The sequence below is a fragment of the Perissodus microlepis genome, chromosome 4 (genome assembly GCF_051167445.1).
Source record: "Perissodus microlepis isolate ML-2025 ecotype Zambia chromosome 4, ASM5116744v1, whole genome shotgun sequence".
NCBI classification, from domain to species: domain Eukaryota; kingdom Metazoa; phylum Chordata; class Actinopteri; order Cichliformes; family Cichlidae; genus Perissodus; species Perissodus microlepis.
Window position 1 is genome coordinate 25186912 of NC_140464.1, and position 19437 is coordinate 25206348.

Consider the following 19437-nt stretch of genomic DNA (forward strand, 5'->3'; position numbering starts at 1 on the left):
CTACAAGAAGTCACCAACTGGTTTGCGAAGTCCTGTTTTGATACGTTGAGGTGGGTGTTTCTTACGTGGTTTTTTGAAGCCAGCGTGTGTCAGATCTCACTGTGAAATTGCAAGTTGTTAGCCAGTGAAGATTCCCCAGATAACCCTCCAAAATAGACTTTTATTAGGTATGACCCAGAATCGTATTGTTATTGACTATTGTTATTTCTGGCTCCAAAAAAAGTGTGAAAAAACCATCACATGCCCACACCACCAATGTCTGGATATGCGACTATCTTTTATATACAGTCTATGTTTGGATCCAGAAATCCCAGCCCTTTAAAAGAGAGGCTACCAAAAAAATAAATGAAACTTAAGTTAAGTAATACAAATTTGGCCAAGAAATACTACAAAAAAATGCCTACAAAAATCACAAAAAAACAAGGAAAGATGTAGTTTTTATAGAAACTGTAACCTCCAAAACCAGGCTCTTTGTAATAGTTTATACACTCACTCTTCACCATGCTCAGGTATGACAAGAATTTGTTAAAAAGTTTCGAGTAAAGCACACACCTGTCTTGGTGTCGATGAAAGGACCCCTGCAGCTCCCCAGATATTTGAGGTTCTCAGTGAATCCCTGACAAGACAAACATAACAAAGCAAAGGTGCGAGCTGATCCACTGAGTGGAGCGGTGAAAACAGCTCGCTAATCGTCCCTCTCTTCCATTCATACTTCCAACGCACGTACGCATGTGGACGGGGAGAAAGGAAAAACAACACGCTCACACAGGTGTGAGCACATACGTCGAGCTGCAGAGGATTAATGTGCGTGGGGGACAAAAGTTGAGCTCCTTCTGTCTTGCAGCACCTCTGGGAGTAAAGACAGGCTCAGAGGCCCTGAGCAAACAAACTGCTGTCACTCAGTCACATGCACTAGCAAAATACTCAACAGATGCACAAACAGTCCTGTGTGAGATATGTACAGTAAGAGTGCATGGACCGTTGTTCTTTATTTCTGTAATCAGTTGGGCTAAAGTTTGCCTTTTGGATGGAAAGTCTGGATAACAAATAATGTAATTTTTTTACTAACTTTACAGCAGTGCCTCAGCATGCTTTGTTTAAACAATATTTCACCCTGCCTCTGTGCATTTAATCTCCAACCTCTTCCCACACACTAATGACAAATGAGAAACTCTGGATAGATGCTCATAGTGTGGTCTTCAGCCACATCCACCGCTGAGCTCTGATTGGCTGGTGACAAAGTCTTGAAATGCCTATCCTCTGGTGCCCCTATCCTTGGTACACCGCTGGCTATCAAAACACCGGAACAGCAACGTGATATTTCCTACTGCATGCCACAACAGCTTCCTCTCCTAATTCACTCAGACTTCTCCAGCTCGCATGAAAGGAAAGCGAATGCACGAGAAGCCAAGCCCACAAATGCGTTTTATAGAGGCGTTTTATATCAGAGACACCCTCAAACAGAGCTTGCTGCATGAGGCGAACTCAAGCCTGATAGATCATCTGCGCACTTAGCTTAAAACATGACAAATGGTTCTTCGCGGCACTGTTTCAGTCTGCCAGCATAAACATTTTCTCAGGCTATATTTGGGGAGTTGTTCAGTTCAGGGGGTCAGAGCTAAGAGCAGGTTAATTTAACAGAGGTTCTCACTGCGCCTAATGGTGAAGCAACACCCATACATCTTTCCAAAGTCTTTACAAACAGCTGTAGTGTAACCTGAACACTTGAAGCCCTTCTTCCCATCCCCTTCACGTGTGCTGCTCATTGCTCTGGAATCAAACCCAAACAGCCTGATTGCTGCCTTACTCCTCAGGTGACAAAAACACGGTGCTGTGACATCAGTTAAAAACCGCTATATTTATTGTTCAATTCAGCCAACCATCCCACTCTGCTGTTGTTGGACAGGAAATACAGCGCAGCGCCAACACAGCCAGGAGGAAGTCTGCTTTCATTCTCCGTTCCTGCGCCCGCCTGCTTCCCCCTCCACCCCCCAATACTTCACATCTCAACAAAAAACATTCCTCCCAATAATTTGCTTGGAGGTTTAGTGGAAAAAAAAACAGGCTCTTCCTTATACTGTGCCTACTTTTCCAATAGCTGGAATGCCTCATGCTTTATTTCCCAGATTAACAACTTCACCCCTCATCAAGCGCAGTGTAAACATGGCTCATGGAGAACCACAGCGCCCGCCCCTAACAGTTTGTTTTTTCTCGAATTACCTCCTACGTTTGGCAGCCTAGAAGTATTTAACTAGGCACGGTGAGTCCAGAGAGATGGAACTGGTACATGGTTCACTGCATCGTACCCCCCTTTCCCTCCTAAACCATTCAGTAACCATTCATGAAATTAAGTCATGTTTCCGGTATTTAACACCTGTTATGAGGGCAATAGTACTGTAGTTTTCCAGTGGTTAATATACAGTCTAGCCTATCCTTCCGCTTACACAGTTTTAGATAAAATATTGTTTTGGAAACCTTAAAGAGTTTCGAGTCAAGTCTACAACTGCTTAAATAAATATGATTCAGAAAAATAATATTTAGGAAATATGCTTACTTGCTTTCAGCGTTAGTGTTATTGTTAGACCTTGGCAGTTTAGGCACATCTATAACGATCACTCTGAATCGTTAGCTGAATTCTTTTTTTGATAGAAGTCTGAAATAATTTTACAAGATCAAGACATTCATATTAGTGGCAGACTTAAAGACCCTCATTAGCAATAAGTAACTGCAGTGCTAGCCAGCTTAAGCTAATGAGGCTTAGTTCACCTACAACAACAGAGGTAAGCAGCATGATTGACAAATCTGACACCACCGAGCTACAGCAGATGTAAACTAGACTTGGAAGAACCCCAATTTCTACTTTGAACTATTAAAGATGTCATTCGTCACCTCGTGCAGTCATCTTTAAAGGTACTGATGGTATATTCTTGTGTTTAAATACTGAAATAGCTTAAAACTCTACAAAATTAACAACAGGCTTTAACGCAAATGGAGGAAACATCAAACTTTTTGTTGTGCTCCTCAAATCATTCCTGAACCATTTTTGCTTCGTGGCAGGGTCCATTATCCTGCTGAAAGAGGCCACAGCCACCAGAAAGTACTGTTTCCATGATAGGGTGTACATGGCCTGCAACAATGCTAAAGTCTCAAAGTAACATCCACATGGATGGCAGGACCAATGTTTTCCAGCAGAATATTAAATAAAGTATTGCACTGCCTCTGCTGGCTTACCTTCTTCCCATCGTGCAGGTGTCAGGTGTTTCTACATAGCCAGTCATTCACGTGATGTAAAGAAAATGTGATTTATCAGACCAGGCTACCTTCTTCCATTGTTCAGTGCTGCAGTTCTGATGCTCATATGCCGATTGTTGGTGCGTTCAGTGGTGGGGAGGGGTCAGCGTGGGCACCCTGACCTGTCTGCAGCTATGCAGCCTCATACACAACAAACGGTGATGTATTCTGATGCCTTTCTATGAGAACCAGCATTAACTTCATCACCAATTTGAGCTACAGTTGCTCATCTGTTGGATCGGGCCACACAGGTCAGCCTTTGCTACTCTCATGCTATCAGAGAGCCTTGCCCGACCATGACCCAGTCACTGGTTCACCACTGTTCCTTCCTTGGACCACTTTCAAAGATACTGATCTCTGCAGACCGAGAACATCCCATAAGAGCTGCAGGTTTGGAGATGATCTAACCTACTCATGTAGCAATCACAGTTTGGTCCTTGCCAAACTCTCTCAAGTTCTTACATTTGCCCAATTTTCCTCCTTCTAACACATAAACTTTGAGTACATAATGTTCGCAGGTGCCAGGATGAAGTGAAAATCAGTGTTATTCACTTCTCCTGGTCATAATGTTGTGTAAGTACCTTTAAAGCATGAGTGTACTCAAATGTGCTAAAGAGAGTCTCCACTTACAATTAGCAACTCTGTCCTAGTGTGTGGAAGGTTCATTAATCCACTTAAACACCATAATAAAATTACAATCTCTCATGAAAAAATTAGGCTTTTTCTCTTTTTTTTTACACTGCAGCAAAATAAATTAGAGCCACTTTAATTTTAAAGTCAGCATCCAGATACTTGCTTCTATTGCTTGCACTGGATCTTAAGTTATATCCATAAAATTCACCAACGCTCTCCTCCAAAGTCATATTTCAATGTCTTTTAGTTGTTGGCTTTACTCTCTGCTCCCTGAAAACGACAACATGCTCGTCTCCATCCTGCTGTTATTAATATCTGAAGCAAAGCCACAACCTGCTCATGAACTCTTTTGTCAAAGTGACATTTAACTCCCTGTGGTCTGTTGCTCATGGGAAATTTTGTTAATTAACTCCTGCAAAAACCTGAATTATTGAATAAATAACGAAGTTGGATTGTTTGAGTCTTTGATTACAGCCTTTATCCAGACATATGAAGCAAGTCTCACAGCATTTGTTGACAAAAGACCTCTTCCAAGCCTGGATTTTAGTCAGTGTTGTCATAAAGTCAATAGGATTTTGGAATGAGGTTTAATTACTTGTGGAGCAGAAACCAGAAGTTACAGTTTAGCTTTGTTCCCATACTAGCTTGAAATTTTATTTGTATGAACTGATATTTTGCAGTATATACATGCAAACATACAGTAGCAGTCAAAAGAAAACTAAGCTGGTTGAAATGTTTCTACTGAAACAAAACATCTCTCCATTGCATTGTTAATTTTTATCGTTAGCTTATGTGATGATCATTTTATTGCAGCTATGGTTTCCGTTAAACGACCATCTCTTGGATTTATGTGAAAAACACACTGGTGTTGATTTCTTGGAGGGGAAAAGAGGTAGATCCCTAAAAATGTCACCATTTGGTTTTATTTCAGCAAACTGGCAGAAGCTTTTATATGATACGAATGAGGCAGAAGAAAAACAAAGACGTTAGGCTTTCTTAAAGAAAGATTTAATAAGCATCCCCTAATGTTCATAAAGCTCCATAAATTCCAAGTAAAAAGCAACGTCTACTGGACCACTTCAAGCAAATTTCGAATGACTCTGCTGGTACACATGCAGGACTAATAGGGAGGTTGGGCTTCAACTTCAAACACTGGCTTTATAGTAAAAGTTTGGCAGTGACACACACACAGAACAAATTTCTCACATTTAACGTGCGATCCTCCCAACTAAAAGCTTAAACACACTTTGAAGTGCGTTCCACTCGTCCATTACTGGGAAACATTATTCAGGCAGTATTTGCAAGGAGCCCTTTTGCCAAAAGGCTTTACATTGGAAACTCAATCTGAAGAGCGCACAGCCTGTCTGATCGCACCGAAGCGGAGGACTCAAAGCCGGCTTGCGAGGAGCTCCCTGCCCTCACGCACAGACACATCCGCGACGCGCACACCAAACATTTGGTGTCGTGCTGCGCGGTGAAAGTGAAACACTGTAATTAATCAAGTTATTTACCCTTCTGCGTGCCTTCCAAAGCAGACCTAATGAAGAATCTTATGGTCGTAATGGGCGGAGGGAAGCAGTGTAATTTGATTGAGGTTTTATGCTGGTGCAGGGCCAGTTCCCCATCTGTGATGGTCTGGAAGCAAAACACAGCCTGCTCTAATGCGAATGATTTCTTACTAGGTTTTAGTGCTAAGATGACTTTTTTATTGTATAGAATATGCAGAGTCAGCAGAGGACAGGCCCGAGACATGCTGTAGTCATTTGTAAGCTGATATCTGTTTTTTACTTTTAACCGCTCGTGTTTCCTTTCTTTTTCTTTTTTAACTTGCAAGTTGTTTACTTGTGTACAGTTTAGCTTGGTGCTCTTCTTCCCTCTTTAGCATGCGATTGCCATCCAGTTGGAGCAGCAGGGAAGACGTGTAATCAGACAACAGGCCAGTGTCCCTGCAAGGACGGCGTGACGGGGATCACCTGCAACCGCTGTGCCAAGGGCTACCAGCAGAGCCGCTCTCCCATAGCCCCCTGTATCAGTAAGGGTTACTTCTACCACTTTTATTTATCAAATATTGTGTTTATTTTTCATTTTAAATGTTGCTACAAGCACACCTTTAACCAGATCACCTCCTACACCTCTAATTGGAGGTGGTGACACCCAGGTTGAAAAAATTCTGCCTCAAGTGCCTCACAGAGAGGACCTGAAAAGGACAGACCGTGCCTTTTTATCCATGAATCCATTGCTCTCTGTCTCTCGTCCCGTGTTATTTTTATCCCCTTGTTCCATCACTTTGGATAGATATTTGGCTGTTTAAGCCTGAGTCTGGATAAACAGACGATTACAGCTTGACTAATATGGCCTTGTTTGCCTTCGAGGCCGTTAACTCGCAGTAAATCCCCCGGAATGAATCCAAGGGATTGATGGCTGATATATTTATTGGCTGTATCTACCCCTGGCAGATTCCAGGCCCTTGGCAGTAAACACCAACGTCTCACAAAAGCAAAGATGGGTCACTAGTAGCTGCTTTAGCTCGGGACATCGTAGGTGGCTGGTATGAACAGATAAGACAACAGCAACGTCCACGGTGGATGTATACACCCTAATGATTGTCCCCTGTGTTAACAGGGTTGACATTTCTGATAAAGCCCATGTGTGGAAGTGGAGCAGTGGTGTTTGTACAGTAAGAATCAGAGTGTTTGGCCAGAATTCACAAAGATAATTTCAAAGTGCAAACCTGCTGGACCAGGATCTCTTTAATTTTGCTGGGGCAGTTACAAATGTGGTGTAAAAGCTGGAAGAGACTCAGCTAGTAGAGTAGAATAGATTTGGTTTCTTGTAACTTTTTCAGATAATGTCTTTTGGTTTTAATAGTTTGATATTAAATTTTTGTGTATATCTAAATCGCTGCCAGCTCCGAGTTTAACGAGACCAGCGGCCTTGGCTCACTGTACCTACAACATACCAGAGTCAGGAGGGAGCAGGACATTAATAGGAAATCTTTTCAGTACATCTGTGTGTCAAAATCAGCTTCGTGTCCGACGGCACTTGGAAATTCCTTCATGTTCTCACAGTTGGAATTATCGCTATTCAATATACAGAACAATATGGCGGCAGAGAAAATTGTCTCTTCACTGTGCTCCTTACTTTGTCACAGAGATCCCAGCTGCATCTCCGACAGCGACTTACAGCAGCTACGAGGAGCCGACAGGTGAGTAACCAAACAGATTTTGTGTCGTTTTTAAAATACTTTTTTTTTTTTTACTACATATTCTGTTTTCAAGCTGCTGTTGCCCTTTCATTTATATTAATTCAGCTATGTTAATGTATCACTGTGGGTGGGATTTTTTTTTAACTAAGCCAACTGTTCCTCCATGCGTGAAATCAGAAGTGCATTTTGAGCACACGCACATCTTTCCACGCTCCTCAGCTAAACGCACGTCGGCGAGGTCAGACCAATGCTGATGTAAACTCCAGATATTTTGCCAGTGCTCCCTGTGGCCTTGTTGCCCGTATTCCCAGCCTGCCCAGCAGCCTCCCCGGGGTTTCGGCCCTAATCTGATTACATGCTTCATTTGCACCAGTTTGTATTTCAATCAAGGCTGGCTGTACCAGCAGTGAAGCTCTGCCTGAACCTATTGTGCATGTGCTCTGACAAGAATCTCCATGTCAGGCTGCTGGCATTGGATCATGTGCCACGCTAGTATACCTTTAATGTGCAGCAGTTTTTGGGGAAGGTCTGTCCTATTTCAAATTATTCTTAAATAACCAACAGCAGCTTAAATAAATTTCAGCATATTAATGAGTTTTCACCGTGATCCAGGTTTGTTTAAATAGACTGAGTCACCTCTGATCATCGATCAGTGTCTGACGAGAGTGGCGCCACTGACTTCAGCGCGCTTTGTTGCGAGCCCCACTTCCTGCTATAGTGACTGCCGAGGCTGTATGGAGTTTGGATTCCTGTCAGAGACTCCAAACAGACACCACCCTCCAAATTAGGAGCAGTGTGGTCCCCGGGGACCCCGCAGAAAGAACGTGGCACTGCTGCAGAGATACACAAAGGGGGCGTTTGTCCTCACAGCAGGAGATTGGACCTTAATGAGTGCCGTGGGTGTAATGGCCCACTGCAGCAATTGCGCTAAGGGGCTAATGGGCAACGTCAGCTATCAAAGAAAGGTATGATGAAGGCCCCCAGGGGCCTGCAGGAGATAAAGAGCCCCACCACCACCACCACCACTTCATTTACATGGAAATCAGGCACGCTCGATATGGACTCGTCAGATTCATTTACTTTGGGATTTCCTCTTTTCTTATTTTTCCCGCCAACCCAGAAACCAGCCAGGAATTCCAGCAGAAATGCTTTCTCTACATACATGAATTCAATCCTCATCCCACGTCCCAAACCGCTCTTTTTTCCTCTCCCTCTCTCTCTCTCTCTCTCCTTTTTTTTTTGAGAGGGAGGAGAGGGGTGTTTTTTTCTTTCTCCATCATTACCCAGGCAACCTCATTCACACAGAGTATAATGGGGAAGAAAGGGGAAGACTGGACAGAGGGCTGGAAGAAATAATGAAGTTTGTCCATATTCAGGCAAGCTGAAAGGTTCCCCCTCTCTCTCAATTGCCCCCCTCCTTTCTCTTCAGACTGCCCAGCCCAGCTTTCCCACCCCCCCACCCCCACCCCAGAGAAAGGAGCACAAGGCTTATTGCTCTGTGAGAGGCAGAGTGGGAAGTGGGAGGGGGCGGCAGGGGTACACTTGGAGATGGTCTGCTTCCAATTTGTGTCAGTCAGTGGAAAGTGGAGGGAACAAATGATTTCAATTTTCAGTTTGGCCTCTGGTCCCACCACCACCTTCCTCATTACAAAAGGTACCTGGCGGGGTGACAGCACACCAGAGTGGCCATCGATAAAGCCCCATGGCGCTCAAACCCACGTTCACATACAGTGAGGTAAAAGTGCAGGGGGGGACGCTGCTGAGACATTAATCATAAGTCTGTGAGCTTCTCTGTCACTGCTACTCTCTGGAGGGATCCAGAACATTTAGCCCCGGCCAGCCTTATAGAGTATTCACATTCTCGCCTCATGTGGCTTAGAGTGTGCTAAGGGTCCCCACTAATGTCTGGTAGGTCTCCGGTTAATTCCCCCCCTGCAACCTTCTCTTGTGCACGAGTGACCTCAGCAGCCCTCAGAGCTGACATAAGGGATGCCAGGACAGTGACGAGGGAGCGGGCTGGAATGGAAAAACATGGGAGGCGTATAGTAGGAGCGTGTTGACGGACACAGGAGGATCTGTGTAAGCTGTAATCTGTTTCACAGTGGCACTTTGAAAGCATCCTTAAGACCCCGGGGGCACAAGGAGCGTGACGTAAGGGACTAAATGTGAAGGTCATCCATCTGAAGCCCTGTCTGACGAAACTCACATGCTGCAAATGTAAATTTAAAACATTTTCTTAAACTCCTTCCCCTTCTCTGTCTTCTTTTCCTCAGATTGCGAATCTCACTGTAAAGCTTCCAAGGGCAAAATGAAGATTACGTTGAAGAAATACTGTAAAAAAGACTACGGTGAGTGAGCCCAGCACACAGGAATATGCCCCGCCAGATGTCACAAGGTCAAATGTCTCAATTAATCTGATCCGGAGCATAGCCAATCCACACCATGTAGCTGGTCTTTGTGCTTTACTGCTAGGTTATTTTAAATAGCCTTAGGACACGTCCACTAATATAAAACCATCTCTGCTCTCTCTGATGAGAGTTTCCATGCACTCAAGCTAACATGTTTGACCCCTGGGAAAAAAAAGGTTCATAAAAAAAAAGCACTCTCCTGAAAATTAAGCTTTTCAAGATGTGTGACCGTCAGCCAACATTCTGACAAGTTGTAATTGCTCATTTGTTATGCTGATTCAGCTGATCTGATCGCATCACGCTTGTGACATATTTCTTTTTCTTATCCCTCATGAGTACAATAGAGACTCATTTGAAGGTGCGTATACATCAGAATTACCATTAGCATGGGTCACCGTGGGTGTTTAACCTTGATTAAGTCACTTATTAAAGTTGCTTGTGCAGTTGCGTGGCTATAGCGATATAAAAATAGTTGGCCAGTCACCACACTCAGCCTGACTTCATACCAGATGTTTGTGTTAAAAGAGTGTGTTTGTCAGGAAATAGAGGATGTTTTGAAAATGCAAATGCGTACAGGATCCATGCTGGAACGCAAATGTGGATGGTCAGATGATGCTGCAACTGGCACACTGGTGCGAGTTACTGGTCTTACATGATTAGAACCAGTCATTTTAAAAAGTGTGAGGTATGAGAAAAGTATGGGACAAAATTAATATGTCAGCTAAAGTATGATATGTTAAAAACGTCATATTGTAACAAAAAAGTATTTAAAGTACGTATACAAACATTTGGAGCTATACAGTGGAGAAAGTAATGAAAGGGTCCTTTGCTGAATATTTGCTGAATATGCAAATTTGCTCACTTCCAAAGAAATGCACATTCTCAAATTTTTATGGTAGTTTCATTTTGATGCAAAGAGACAGAATATCAATCAATAAACCATAAAAAAAAACACACATTACTTAAAAGTTATACATTTGTTTGCCTTTCATTGATTGAAATAAGTATTTGATCCTCAAGCAAAACATCACTTAGTACTTGGTTGAGAAATCCTTGCTTGTGAGCACAGTGGTAACACATTTCTTGCAGTTATTCTCCAGGTTTGAACACATCTCAGGTGGGATTTTGGCCCACTGATCTTTACAGAAACTCTAAATCCTTTCGTTTTCTTTGCTGTTGCTTGGAAGCGCACAAATTTTCTACATGATCGTATTGTGCTTCTTCTTTATCCACTCCTTAGTTGGTATGTTTTCTGTCACTATCATGCTGGAAGACCCATCCATTTCAGGATACATTTGCCCTTCAATGCAGCAAAGTCATCCTGTACCCTAAGCAGAAAAATGTCCAAAAGCATAATGTTTTCACCTCCGTGCTTGACTGAGAGGATGGTGTTCTTTGGGTCATACTCACCATTTCGTTCCCTATAAACACAATGGGTCCAGTTGATGCCGTAGAGCTCAATTTCATGAGAAAACGTCTGGTGGACCTGCACATGTGCCATCTTGAGCAGAGGGACATTGTGGGCACTGCAAGATTTTAATCCATTATGGCCTATTAGTATTTTTCAGAGTGAATATTTAGTCAGTAATGTGAAATTTACTTTGATCTGGCCTTTTTTTTGTAGCACCTCTATTGCTTTTTGCCAAAATAACTGTTTTGTTTTTTTTCACAGCCCTCCACAAGCTGTTCCTTTTGACTAAATTAAACAGAAGTCTCACTTTATGTGAACACACACAAAGCCTAACAGGAGAAAGCTGGGGCTTCGTAAGCCCAACCATCACGGCTGTCTCTTACTGGGGTTTTAGGTTTTGTGGAGCCAGCTAACGTGAAGAAAGTCTGGCTTGAGTTGAGCTTGGCTTGCAATAGATTACTTTGGCTGAAAACTGGAAATTTAATAATTCAATCAATGATTATAGTTAAAGGAAGATTGTTATTTCCATGCGCTGTAATTTGGCAGTGGATCTGTTACCATTTTTGACACAAATACTTTGAAAGCAGGAGGGGGGAAGCAGCAAGACAAAACAGGAATCAACAGACCTGATACTGATTAAGTCAGTCACAGCACGAAAGGTGGGGCTGGTGTTCAGGTGGGTTGCAAAGTGACATGCAAATGCACTGCGATTATGTGCAGGCTACAGCAGCTTAAATAGATATCCAACATGGAATTTGCTGATGCTAGCTGATCTTCTGGGATAGTGACTAAGCTTCACTTTGTGACTTGCCTGAATTTAATTTGATTACTTCATGCACATTCTAATTTGTGATTTTTGTTTTCTGCAAATTAGCTTTTTTTCTTCTTCTTAATAGCCAGCTAAGCTAACTGGCTTTTGGCTCCAGCTAAAAATTTACAATGCAGATGTGAGTCTGATATTGTTCTTGACATCCAAAAAGGGTGATCTAATCACTTCGGTGACTTTAAAAGGCTGAAACACAACATGAGGTTAGTTATTATATCTCACAGAAAGTAATGCTTAGATGTGAAGATTAGGAACTGTTTAGGATGCATTGCTTTCTCACTATTTTGTACTGGATAAAAGCCATATATATATATATATACAACCAGTTGTAAAAGAATCACAGTATGGATGTCTGAACTATGTTAAAATTATAGCAGCTTTGCACCCCTGTCTTGTAAAAGACAAAGAGATTGCACAAACATGCACACTCACATACGCTTTGCCCAGGCTGGTTATTCTGAAGCTTTTTGCAAAACCTACTGCAATTTCAGAGCAAATCACAAACTATAAGGGAGGCCAAAATACACAGAAATCAAATTATGCCATCATTGAATGTGCAGGACACGAAGCGGCTGCAACAAACCGTTTAACACGGCAGTGCCAGGTGTATATAAATATCACTATCACTGTGTTAAAACTGGCTGCAGGATATTTGATGTTTTGATGATTAATGATGCAGGTCCATTATGAAACAGAAACCACAACCACACAGTGGTAGGGTGATAAAATAGACAAAATAACATATGCAGTTATTTAATTTCACTCTATCTCTCCATTCATCTACATGGTAAATGATTCAATGCAGATTTTCAGCAATGCTAATCAGTCACACTGTTATCCATTATCTGTTATCACTGGACCCACATTTGTTAACAACAGAGACAGATACACAAAAAGTTTCAGCACATTATCCAGAAAAGGTAAACCACCCAGTTTTTAGTTAACTCAGTAAAACTAACTTCATGTCAATTCATGCAAAAACTGGTTGCTGCAAAAAGTTTGTCCTGATCAGGGCTGCTGAGAGGCGTTCCTTTCCAGTTACGTTGATCTCTATCAGAGCTGACTAATGTGTCTTTCAATCAAAATCATTGGTGAAATGTCATGAGTTACACTTTAAACAGCATCCAACTGTAAATTGCCCAACTGTATTTGACCCCCCGCCCCTGCCCGTTACAGTTGGGAAGACAGTAATTCAGTCCATTTGTGACATTTTGCTACTGAGCCAAATTTAGCTATTATTCATATTTCCCTTGACTTAAGTCTTAGTTACTGGAGCTGAGACAGGCCGTGCAGCTATAAATCTGCCACGTTCATTAAGAAAAAAGAAAAAAAAAAAGCGGAAAAAAACTCTGGAAGCAGATGATTCTGCCGGCACGGCACTGGGGCATTATGGCAGACATCATTGCTTAGCATGCATTTCCTTTGCCGTGGTCTAATTCATTTCTCAGGCCTGTCGCCTCGCTTTTGTGGGGTTTTTGAGTCTCTTTTCTGTTCTTCGGAGAGGGGGGGCACCCCCATGTGTGAGTGGCGATGCAGGCCCCCGGGGGTCACGGGAAGGGGCCCTCTGTTTAAACACAGTTGTGCACTCCGCCGGCACAGAGCATTCCTCGGGGCGCAAACAGGTGGTAAATTAACCAGACGGTGACGGATTGCCACCCCGGAGAAAAAGAAATATGTTTTGTTTATTCAATTTTTGTTTTTCATCATTGCCGTAGCTACGGAGACGGAGGACATAAAGGGATTATATTCTCGCCTGACACCCTCCTCTGCACACACACACCCTCCCTTCTCCCTGCCACAGGGAGGACAATGAATCAAAGGGCCGCGTGTTTACCGACGCTCCGGGATGGTGCTCAAAGGCAGGGCCTCCCAGCCTAGCTGGCCACCTCTCTTCGCTCACCCGAGGGTAACAGGTCCCTGATCATTCACTCAGCTGATAACCAGAGGGGACAGGGGCCTCTGCACGGTAATTAAGCGAGCTCTAATTTCATTAGCCCTCGCCTGTTGGTGGCACGCAGTGTCAAGTCGCAGCACACCCAAAGAAGATAAACCCAGTGGGAAGTTTGGCTGTGAGAGGGAGGCTCGGTTGGCAGCCATTGTGCGAGTTGCAGGATCATCTCACACTTCCTCTCACAGTCTGCCTCACCAAACAGTGTGCGCTATTTTGTAATAGATTGCTTGACCCCGTGCTCCCGTTCCCTCTGTGCTGTCTATTTAGCTCAAACCAAGTGGCAGAAGGTGTGTGTGGATTTGTGTGTGTTTGAATACGTCGCAAAGACTGAAAACATACTTGAGAGAGAAAGAGAGAGAGGCAGACCCTGACAGAGAGACTGCGCCTGACAGAGTCTCCTCCAATGAGTCGAGCACAGCAGCTCTGGGGAGGAGAGCGCTATCTCCACTGGATTCTCACGCTGCGAAGTTGGATGGGGCTCTGGGAGCAGAACCCGGACAGCTCATGAGGTCGGAAACACATCCCGATTCTGCTGGAACTTTTTCTGTGGCTGCGAAGACAAATAGTGGCCCCTCCTTTCCTCCCCCTCCTCCTCCTCACACACCCTTTATGTGTCTGGATGAAGGAGAGGGCTGCGATGAATGGCGGGGCTGTGAGAGCTCCCTCTACTCAGCCCAACAAACCTTCTTTCTTCTGAAATTGTGTGCAATTTGCTCACACCATGCATCGACACACATACTTAAACACCCCACTCCTTCAGTTCTCTGCATTCTTGGCAGCGATATAAGACGGGCGATGAACACGGAAAGTGATCGTGTTAAGCCAGAAAGGCGACTATAAGGCCAACCTACTTTAAAAACAGAGAAAGTAAACCCTATTTTGTTATTATTATAAAACTGCAGAGGTAACGCATTTGCTGACACAGCGTTAAATTGGGTATACAAATGAGCATTATATGTAATCTAATGAAGTCTTGTCCAGATTAGATTGTGTTTAGGTGCTAAAAAGCGTCCTTACTGGCACGGGAGAAGCTTGCACGGACATCGACCAAGAGGACAAGTGTACAAACTTTCCATACATCTCAGTAGCACTCTATAGTTAGTAATTTCTAAATCCAAGCTCCATCAATGTGATGGCAATTTAGGGATTCCAATTCATGGTTTGCTGTTTTATAATACAATTGATGTATGAAAAGCAGAATATAATTGCTTGATGAACCACCCGCGGGCCTCTCTTTGAGAATCTGGAGCTTAGATGATACTATGCATACCAAGCCAACCCTCCCTCCCAGGAAGAGTCCTTCACTTGAAGAACATATTTGCTCCGGCGTCTTCGCTGTTTGGCCCTTGCTGCTATCTTAGTGATGCAGTAATTACCTGCTTGGTTTGATGGAGAATCTACACAAGAAAGCGTCAGCGAGTGGAGCTCGAGTCACATCCTGGTATGAACATATCACTTGCAAGTGGTGCACCAATAGTTACCAGGTTTGGCCTGATTTAGCCTGAGGACGTCCGTGTTTAGATGTTCAGATCTAACACCTGAAAGACCAATTGAAAAGCATTTGTTTCAGAAGTTATATTAGTAGCAGATGTGGTGTTTTCCTATAAAACTTCTTTTTTGGCCAGTTATGTTTTGAAAAGAGAATTAGAGAACCCTATATCCTATTTCTTCTCTCTTTAACCCAGCCTGGCCACCTAAAAGTAAAATGCCTCCGTGCCCTTTATGCCGATGCGTGCTTTCAGATGTTCTACATCAGAAAGCGTAGTGCAAAGGGAGTCAGGGAGTGCTGTGGAAACTGTTGTTGTAATAGGGAGTGTGCTCAGGGGCACGAAAAGGAAAGGTCCTAGGTCAGAGATGAAGGGAGGGGCCTGTGATATGCTGCAGATTACTGGGTAATGTTCAAACAGACATTTTTATTCACCCTTTCATGCAATGATATATAAACGCTGTTGAAATAGAAGGTGCTTGTCAATCATTCCCACTATTTTTCCACTTCACCAATTCATCTCAAGGCAAATGTGGTGATTTAAAATAATTTTGAAGTGCTCTATTTGCTGTAGTGTATACTTATAGAAGTCGATTTCATATATAATTATATAATTATAATTATATTATACAAGTTGACACTGTTACAATATGTTTTTCTGTCACTGGTATCCAGGGTTGTTTCCAGGACTTTTAAAATGGGGAGTGACTGAGAGTGCACCAGAGGGGCCACAGGAAATTAGACTATTTAGTCAGAAATATTTAATGTACTTCAACGTGGAAAACGTGTATACAAGTCACAATTTTCAAGTTATGCAGCCGTGCATCCTATTGCATATTTGTTATCAGGAAAGCAGACCTGCTTAACAATTTGAAAATAGCTTTGTTGATGGATACTTTATTGAAAAGTAGAAAAGAAGTATAAGATACAATCCTTTTTAAATGCCCCAATAGTTCACTGTATACTAGTATATTGAAATATACTTAAAGTACCTTAAATGTACTCATGTAACATGACACTTTTACAGTCTTCTTCAGGATATTATTGGGCTGCAATTATTGCGTATACATCTTTAATGTTTAATTGGTGTTGGGGATTATATGTTCAGTTAAATGGTCCACCCCATACCTCGGCTGTAGACACACCCCTGCTGGTTTGCATTGAATTTGGTAAAGAATTTGACATTTACCTGTAATTTTAGCCAGATATTTAGATTTTAACCAGTACAAGGGGTGCTGATATCCACACTATATTACTATATTACTATATGACTTGAATCACTTTTTCTTGTGGGTGACTTAACCTGTGCTTTTCTCTTAAACCAGCTGTTCAAGTGCACGTTCTTAAGGGTGACAAGGCGGGCGAGTGGTGGAAGTTCACGGTCAACATCATTTCTATCTACAAACAAGGTGAGCACCGCATCCGTCGTGGAGACCAGCTGCTGTGGGTGCGCGCCAAGGACGTGGCCTGCAAATGTCCCAAGATTAAGCCCGGAAGGAAGTACCTGCTCCTGGGTACAGACGACGACTCCCCTGGGCAGAGCGGCGTAGTTGCCGACAAGGGAAGCCTCCTCATCCCTTGGAAGGACCTGTGGGGCCGCAGGCTGAGGAAGTTCCAACAGCGCGACAAGAGGGGGAAGTGCTAAAAGTATCTGCGGAGGAGAGGTGAAAAAAGAGTCAGAGGCAGAATTAGGCCTCTGATGGGATGAAATCAAGGACGAGGGATAAGGATGGATGAAAAAAAAAAACTGGAAGAATTAAAAATAGAGAGACAGGTAATACGTAGGAGAAATGTGGAAATGACTGAGTGCTGCTGCTCTGAGCTGGAGCGAAGAGTTTAGTGTTTTCTTCTTTAGGAACAGTTGTGAAGGAGCTCATTCAACAGTCTGTCTTTCAGCGGTTGTTTTGTTGTATTATTGCAGAGTTTGCACCTAGTGTTACAGATATGTCTCACCCTGATCATTTTACCCACAATGCATTTTTATTAAAGCCCCTTGCTCGGTTTTTAAAGAGTGACACATCTTCTCTGTCACCCTGTTTGTGTCTCCAGAGGATCTTTTTCCACTGTGCTGTAAAAATCATTGTCTAGTTCAATGAAGACTTATAGCACGGCCGTAATTTCTCTCACAACCTGCCAAACGTTAGCAAAAAATTTTCAGATACAAGTGAAAAAATGGTAATTGTTGTCTTATAGTGCCATTCTTGCTCATAGGCGAGTGTTACCTCAGTAAAACAAGAAAAAAATGCAATTTTTCTGTACAATGATCTCACTACAAGCAAGCCTTTGCTCAGCGCTTATTGATATATCAACAGTATGTTGTGGTTGTGACCTCTGCAATGTAAAGTAACCATATTTGGATACATAGACATTATTTTTAGTAGACGATGCCGTAGCATCAAGTAGGTGTAGAGTAGATTTGTCAACCATGCACTTATTTTTACTAGTCAGACGTTTAAGAACATATAAAATATGTTCCAACATTTTTAGAGTGCTGTCCAAAAAAGGGAAAAAAACAAGCCTTTACCATTTAATAGAATGTATAGGTAGTAGAAACCCTGCTTGCCTCACTCATGACTCCATAGGCTGATGTTTCTGGTGGACTGTAACAACCCTGTATAAATCACAACTACAGTAGAGTCAGAATGTAGTTTTTTTTCTTTAATAAAGGACTAATTGTAAGTTGGACTTCCCAAGCATTTCCCAGTGGGAGAACTGATGAAGTGAACTATTTCACCTCATTAAAAAAAGGGGGGAGAGAGAGAGAATATCGACCTATCAAGCAAACCTCATACCACTGACAAACTGCATGCTCACTATTTACTGTAGCTGACTGGCTAATGATGATTGTGAATTATGTACACATTTACTTTGTACACAATATTCAATGTTGTGGGAAAATAACCTGTGGAGTGATAAAAAAAAAATATCACAGATGTTTATTTAGCACACTGTGTAAAATATTCTTCACCTCAAAACGACTTTCTGAGGACTGAATTTCATCGTTAAGACTTGGTACTGGACAAAAAGGCATGACCGATTGTCTACATGTTATATAGCTGTATAGTATTACTTTTTTTTGTTGTTAAAACATTAACTAGATCCATCCATGTGAAATTAACCAGAGGTTTTTTTTTTAAATACTAGAGGCTTAATAAAAGAAAAAGACAAACAAATGAATGTCAGACAAATTTCTCATGTTGTGCACCCAGGGGATCACACATACTCTCTCTCACACACAATCACACACACACACACATACACTGAGAGAAACTTGGACTGAATTTACACACACACACGCACACAAGCAACACCCAAATACACACATGTACACTTTGACGTAAATACACGGGTACACCTCAGTACTCTATGCATCATACTGTATGTATTTGTTGATTACAAAGTTTTTACAAAGTCTTCGCTCACTCAGCTGTACCGACATTTTTCAACCTGCAGGCATCTGCAGAAAGGTACGGCCTGCCAGACTTTTGTTCTCCATGGATATTATATCAGAATAATTATCTGCTCATGTTAATACATTGGCTTGTAAATGTTGTTTAGCAGTGTCCATTGCAAATGGTTGTGTAATGTCTTGTAATACTAATATATTATGTTTATCGAAAATGAATATATTTAATGACACATGACAAAAAAAATGTGGCTTTTGTGGTGTTTTGCTGTCGATCTTTTATTTTTTACTTTTACATTGGATTTTAGACGACTGTAATGAAAATGATTGATGCGTGTTTGGCTATTGAACAGCTTAGCAGACCTGAAATTTAATTTGAAATAAAGCTGTGCAAAAAAAAAGAAAAGAAAAAGAAAAGAAAGAAAAAAACAACTAAATGAGGATCTCTTGCTGAAATTGCATGTTTAGCTCCTATTTCCTCTTATGATCAAAAAGCTTCTTTTGCTATCACGACACAACGCGCACAGTTTCTACTATTTGCTTCAAGTTTCAGCTGCAACTGGAAACCACTTTGTAACATGAATGTTGGATTGCAAGACATAAGAAGCAAAGATCAAACACAATAAAATGTTCCTGAAAGTCCTGCCAAATATAAAATTGTAGATTTTTCCATTCTGGTAACACTCTAGATTACAGCCCCCCAAAAGTATAATTTGGGTATGAGAGCTCATGCAAATACTTATTTGGTAGTTACACGCTAAGTACAGGAAAAGAGTTCAGGAGGAATAAGAATAAGTGGATTTGACACACAGTAAAGTGG

The 19437-nt window shown here is 42.1% G+C and overlaps 1 protein-coding gene across 1 annotated transcript in view; it reads left to right on the plus strand.

Moving 5' to 3' along the window:
* The window catches only part of ntn1b (netrin 1b), a 49209-nt gene extending 30377 nt beyond the window's left edge, over positions 1 to 18832 (plus strand). Inside the window, exons 4-7 of the mRNA XM_084926704.1 lie at positions 5807 to 5956; positions 7076 to 7129; positions 9403 to 9477; positions 16537 to 18832. Of these exons, the coding sequence (XP_084782830.1) occupies positions 5807 to 5956; positions 7076 to 7129; positions 9403 to 9477; positions 16537 to 16856 (599 nt within the window). The 3' untranslated portion in view covers positions 16857 to 18832. The remainder of the gene's footprint in view (positions 1 to 5806; positions 5957 to 7075; positions 7130 to 9402; positions 9478 to 16536) is intronic.
* Positions 18833 to 19437: the final 605 nt, after the last annotated feature.